The following is a 6,678-nucleotide window of genomic DNA, read 5'->3' as shown; positions in this document are numbered from 1 at the left end:
GGAACACTGTGCTTATTGAGCCACAGTCATGAAACTAAAAATGAAATTATATTTCCTCCATCATAATACTGAAGTCAGTATATAACATTTTGAAAGAACAAGCACACAGTAATACCTAGGTTAATATTGGGTACCATACATTATTGCTCAATGCTATCAAAAAGCTGCATCTTCAGATTCTTTATTGAAACATATTGCATTACTTAAATTGTCATGACAAAGACAAAACTGTTCAATTTCAGATTTTCCTAGCACCTCTGTTTTTATGAAATTGCAATTTTTTTTTTCTAATAGAAGTATAATTTATTTACTGATTAAATTCCAATAAAGGAGATGTTTGGTCCTGATTTAAAAAAAAAAAAACACATTTAGGAATATAAGTCCTAAGCACTGACAGGAGCATTCTCCTTTGTTCCCACTGATGTCCTGGACTAGGAATAATTCTTGTTTATCCTACTATTTCATTACAAAACACTGAATAAATAATGAACAGCATAATGCCTTCATATAATGTTAAACTTTGCATTCTTCCACATAGGTGAATTTAATTTGAACTGCTATAAAATTACAAGGGTATCTCATCTGCCTCTCATTTTTCACATTTTTTTTTTCAAACTACCATTGTTAATTGCCAATGTGTGTGAATTATTTAAAGTCAACTCTGCATTATTTTGGATGGATTATCCAGAGTGTGGATTAACTAGAAGCAGACACAGACAAGGCCATTTAACTCATGAGTTTGTTTGACACGCCACACCTGTGTCCGCACCAGCCCCCATGTCTTTCCACATCAGTGGAAATGAGGCATTTTTCCAAACTTGTCTGCCGGGACTCACTTTCATGAAACCACGGCCCAGCCTGGGAGCTGTTCTGTGTTAGATTTTATAGCCAGATGATGAGATGCGAGCTACCAGGGCTCCGATTTTATGGACTGTCCTTCAGGAGGGCCAGAATTCAGCTTTGGCGTTAACGAACAGGTTTTACCCGTGGGTGAAGAAGGAACTGAGGCACCTCTTGGAGTTCTGACTAAAGTACCTACTAAGAGTCAGCTGCATCGCAGCAGGGCTTATTATAAGTTCATTTACTATTCCCCATTAATCTTTTTAAAGTGCTTTTAATCATGAAAGAAGGGGAGCAACACTGCAGTACCTCAGCAGGTGACCACTTGCATCTGAGCAACATCAGCCCACGCTACCTAGCTGCCCATCGCTCTCAACCACTGCCTCCTCTACTTCTTCTTCTCCATCCTCCTCCTTTTCTTTTTCTCTTTCTTCTTCTTTCTCCTCCGACCTCCCGCCCCAGCCCCGCACCGCTACTCCCTAGCTGCCAAGCACCAAGATGTCTCCCTCCCTCCCTTCCCTTGTCTCCTCACCGCCCCCCCACCCCTGTCTCCCCTTGGCCCCGTGCCCCGCAAGGACCCATCCCCGCATCGAGCGCCCTGCCCGGCCCCTCTCCGCCCCTCCGGGGCCGTGAGGCACCCATGGGGCCGAGCAAGCTTCCGCCCGGGGAGCGGGACAGGGCGGAGACAGCGGCGGGCAGGCTGCGCGGCTTAAGATGGCGGCTCCCCTGGCCAAGCAGGCGGGGGCCGTGCTGCGGGACCTGGCGCTGCGATCCGCCCGCCTGCGGGGCGGCTGCCCGGTGAGTGAGGCACGGCCCCGGGGCGCCGAGGGAGGGCGACGGGCACCGCACCCGGCGTGCTGGGAGCCTCTAGGGAAAGCGCCGTGCTTCCTCCGTCCCTCCAGTCGTTGCTCGCTGGCTACAGAAGCTGCTGCTGCTTTCTCCTCGGTGCCCGGCTGGGGTTGCGCCTCGCAGCCGCCCCGTCGGAGCGGGGCTCTGCCAAGCGAGCGCCCGTTGGTGGCCGGAGGGAGGAGGAGACCTTTGCGTGCCTCCTTCGTGCTCCCCAGGCTGCTGCTAGTCAGGTTTCGGCTGCCAGATGTGCTGAGCCTGAATCCACGCAGTGTCTGCAGGGCTGGAAATAAACAAATAAGCCCCCATCTCGGGAATATGCCCTACGGGGTTGGGGCAAAGCGTTGGTAGCGGCGCTACGGCCATGGCAATCCCTGGTGGCACTGTGCCACCCCGCTCCTTGGGCACATGATGGTATTAGAACATGTCTGTTTCCTTCAGATGGTCTTTGGAAGGCTCTAGCATGGCCTGTTGGTCCTGGGAATTTAGGAGGTACTTTCACTTTCCATACTGCAAGTGTAGAGTGTATCAATGCTGCTTAACGTAATCCTTTTAATCATTGCTCAGCATGGCTGCAGAATATCCCCTTCCTCAAAATCAAAAATAATTTAAGTGTATTAACAGCAGAAGTAGGTGATGCCATGCCTGGAATACATCGTGTATCAAAACACGTGGTGGTGCCCCTCAGGTGGCAGCATTGCCGCGGGGTGTGCCGCTGGGCTGGCGCGGGCTTTGCCTGCGTGGCCACAGGTGGGTACTCGGCCTCCCTTGGGGTCAGGGGTGAGCGGGCGCGAAGGAGGGAGCTCGTCTGAGCGGTGGCAGGAGTTCTTTTTTCACCTTGACTGCCGAACAGCAGAAATGCCAAAGATAAAGTGAGATACGTACATTTGAGATAGCTCCAGTGCCTTCGGCAACCAGCCTCTTTATTTGGTCTCTTTATCAGATCAGCAGCTGCACAGGAGTTTACTTGGGTCCACGCTCCTGAGTGTAAACGTTTTGCTGAAAGCAAAAGCCTCCTGAGCGAGCAGAGCTCATTCCTAGCCAGCTCTGCTCCACCGGTGCCGCTGGGATGCTCGAGTCTTCTGGCATGGGACAGCTGTCTGATAAAGCACTGTGCAGGGCTGAGCATAACTCGTGATGCGCATCTTCTTTTGTGCGGATTGTCTTTTAACTCAAGGGAAGTTAGCCAGCTTGGTTTTAAGTCTGAAATCTTTCATGTCCAGCTCTCCTTTTCCAACCGTGGGTGGAGAGCTTGGCAATTCATTGCAATTGACTAGCTGATGTAGTGCGGGTCCATTTTGTTTATATGTTTATAAACACGGAATGTGTGTTTGTATTCATGCACTTAAGTATGTATACAAACACATGAATGCTTGTATATATACATTTAAATCTGTTTGCACTGATTAGCAATCCTGTCAGTCCCAACAAGGTGTTTGGTGCTCCTGATTTACGTGGTTAAAGATAGGTTTCTGCCATGACTACTTCAGTACCTCTGACTTAAGTCAGAACACAATAAGAAGCCCAGAGCTAACCTGTCTGGTTTTGTATGCGTCCTTACTCTTTCTGTAGGGCTGTGATGGGAGCATCTTCGTAGGGCATGTCAGCTCAGATTCTCAAGATCAGTAGGATATTAAGGTGGCCAACCTTTTAAACTTTTTTGTGTGTTACTTTTGAAATAGAACTATTGTTCTCATATAATAAATGACACTTTGTTTCTGAATTTTGTCAGATAATAAGAGATAATAATAAGTTAATAGACCTACCAAGATCTATTATAAGATCTATCTATGCTTTCCAATCGAACTGTTTTCAAAGAACCCAATTAATACTGTATGACAACAAAGTGTTTTTTTAATTTCAAAGTGAAACATTTTTCCTGTAGAAAGCTCTTCATTTTTGCAGTACTGCGTTATAGAGTTCCCATCTAAAGTCATCTGCTAACCTCCTCCATCTCGGACTTCAAAGTATAAACCTTACTCAGTGTACAATTTGAGTCCAGATCCTGTGGTGCTACAAAGTAGGATGAAGAACCTGAGAGAGGCCTGCCATTGAAATAACTGTTCTAATTTGGATCATTCACTAACTTTTTTCAGACCAGAAATTATACCAATACTTTTTTTTTCTTTTTTGCTCTTTTATGGTAAATAGGCTTTGAGGACGAAAAAATTAATCTATCACAGTGTTCTTTTCACAAATGAGGGTCCTCCATACAGCAAAGATATCAGCAAGAAAAAACAGGGTTAAAAAGTTTAAGTTAAAAGTTAAGTGTTTCTTCTGTGAGCGTGTACTTTATTTCACATTTGCCAAGCTCCAATTGTGTGACAAGTTGTGCGTTTGCTTAGTCAATTGTTGGTGAGCTGGTGCCAGGAGATGGTCGTGTTCTTTTTGCATACTGAGGCAAGACAGTGTTGCCTTGATTTGCAGTATTGATTTGCGGATCAGTTTTGTTTCTAATCCAGTGCCCTCTGTTTTCGTAACCCCGTGTGAGCAGATGCCTGGTGAGATTTAAAATCTTTCCTCATAAGCCTGATGACTTATTATTGGTGTGGTGTTTGTACACTTTGTTGCAAAATTACTTACTTCAAAACTGATTATGCTGTACATAGTTATAATGAAACTATAGTTTTGTAGTTTTGAGAAGTTTGGTTGTATGCTGTTGTAGTAACTGACATGAACAAAGATTTTTCTGTGTAACTTTATATTAAGAGTAGAATAAATAGTACTTGATCTTATCCAATGAAATATTTTATCATCTTTCAGCTTTGCCTTTGGCATTTTACCATTTTATAACTGTTAACTTTTTTTTTTTTTACTCCTTTTTACTTTTTATATTCTTGATAGTTTCAATTCTTTGTGCTCTTGGAGTTTAAATCTGACCAAGTGTTTCAAGAAGATAAAAGATAGATTTCAGTTGTCTGCAGTGCATGTGGACAAGCGTATTTAGACCTACTCTTACTGGAGCAATATTTGTAAAGAGCTGTGACAAACGCTCCAGGGACCACTCTGCAGCAGAATTCAATCTTGTTGGCTAGCAACAAATAGGTTCCATTGAAGGCTGTTTATTTGAATGGGAGTTGGATTGGGCCCTTTGGGAGAATGCTGTGTTTTCAAAATAGCTTCAGATGCAGTGGATTTCAGCGATGAATATAAATAAGAAACAATTAAATCAGAATCATAACAAAATGCTTAAGGTAACTCCAGTTTTCTAATATAGTGAGCAGATACAGCCAGCATTATGCAACCCTATCCTAGTCTTCAAAACCGTCCTCCGTCCTACCGTAACATTTCCAAATTTCACGGATGTTGAAAATATGAGAATAAAATAAAAAGGTGGGATGGAACAATATTCCTGTTTTAAAATCTGCTGAATTCTCAATAGCTTAAAAATAGAGAAGTTAGTTCACTGCAGATGCTTTCAGTTCTTAAACTTGAAAACCCGTGAAGCCTTGTTAATGCTGAACAGAGGAAGTTCTGTCTTTGTTACGAAGGTATCAGCAGTAAGTGAAGCTAATGATCTTCCATGCAACAGAGAATATTATTGAAGTAACTTGCAGTTCATGACTTTAGAAGCTACTCCAATGCCAGTATTTTTGTTCTTTTCTTGTATTTATGTTAAGTTGTTAGAAGTTGCTTGAAGGTTCAAGTTCAGCCTGTTTCTCGATTTGCCTTTCTTTGGTTGACAGCTTTGCTATAATTTTTAAAGTTTTACATTCAGAGGCAGCAGTACATGACCCTCAGACTTTCACAAATGGTTAGGTGTTTGGTTCAAATATGCTTAAGAAAAACATCTGCAAAGTCCTCTTCAAACTGTAGGCAAAACTGTAGTGCCAAAGCAGAACAGAAGTCTGGCACACTTCTTCCTGGCTCTTCTGTTAAACATGTGGTTATTGAATCCTTCTTGGGGATGGAAATAAAAAATGTAAACATAATGTTAAGACTGGTTTAATTTATTTAAGTAGCTTTATACTGTTGGATCTTTTGTCTTTGAAACAGTATGGCTCTAGCACAATATTCACAGCATTATCTAGAAGTAGAAAACGATTGCACTTTGCAGCTTTCATTGGCCAGTCTTTGTACTTCATCTAAATAGGGGATAGGGTTAATTAGGTTGAAAAAAAAACCAGACAGGCTTCATGAATATGACATTTGTCTGAGAATTAGCTGGGACCCCCATGTTCTTAAACCTGTCTGTGGATAAGTAAATCCTTCCTCCCTACATTCCATCTGAATGCCCAATCAGTTCACCTAAAGATACTCCTTACTGTGCTTGGGTATATGTAGGATTAATTAAAGTTTTTGCCATAAAAGTGCTTTTTCATTGATTGGCCTCCTCAGGTGCTAGTTAAGTGTCAATAGACAAACTCCATTTCCTTTGTAGGTCTGGTGTCTTCATCTGGTTTTCTTCTGTTCTTCTCTTTCCCTGGAATATTGTCTGTTTGCGTGGTGTTTTTTGTTTTTTTATATGTATTTTGTCTTAAACAACAAGGCTAGTATGAGGAATGCAGGAGGGTGAAGAAGTTCTTTGGGAATATGGAAGAGTGCAAAGAGTGTTAACAAACCAAACATTCAGTGTTCCTAAAAGTAGATCACTTTTCCAATATATTTCCCTCGCTCTTGTTTTGAATGTTCGTTTTCAGCAAAAGTTGGAAATTTAGTGCCTAGAGATATGATTCCTGCACTGGTCTTGGAGACTCACTTACAGGTAGAGTTCTGGGATTACTTAAACCCTACTGATTTATTCTTTTTGTTGCAGTGGACCACAATGAGTAATGACTAGCTCAGCTCATTATTGCCTCAGACAGTCCAATATTTCGGTGCATGTTTGAGACTATAATCTGCAGCTTTGAGCGTATACCCTAAGGATTTTCTTCAGAAAATTCCCTTCTTTAATTTCCTCTCCTGAGGAAGCCAGTTTCTAGCCATCTGTGTATCAGAACTGTATGCTCATCTTCCACCTCAGCATTTTAATAAAATACAGGGCACAGACAG

General features: G+C 42.7%; 1 protein-coding gene across 1 annotated transcript in view; it reads left to right on the top strand.

The window, feature by feature from the left end:
• Positions 1 to 1,539: 1,539 nt before the first annotated feature.
• Positions 1,540 to 6,678, top strand: part of SUCLG2 (succinate-CoA ligase GDP-forming subunit beta) — a 112,457-nt gene continuing 107,318 nt past the window's right edge. Inside the window, exon 1 of the mRNA XM_084292543.1 lies at positions 1,540 to 1,638. Coding sequence (XP_084148669.1) covers positions 1,555 to 1,638 — 84 coding nt within the window. The 5' untranslated portion in view covers positions 1,540 to 1,554. The remainder of the gene's footprint in view (positions 1,639 to 6,678) is intronic.

Source organism: Netta rufina (genome assembly GCF_964035555.1).
Source record: "Netta rufina genome assembly, chromosome: 10".
NCBI classification, from domain to species: Eukaryota; Metazoa; Chordata; class Aves; order Anseriformes; family Anatidae; genus Netta; species Netta rufina.
This window is presented reverse-complemented; position numbering and strand designations above follow the sequence as displayed.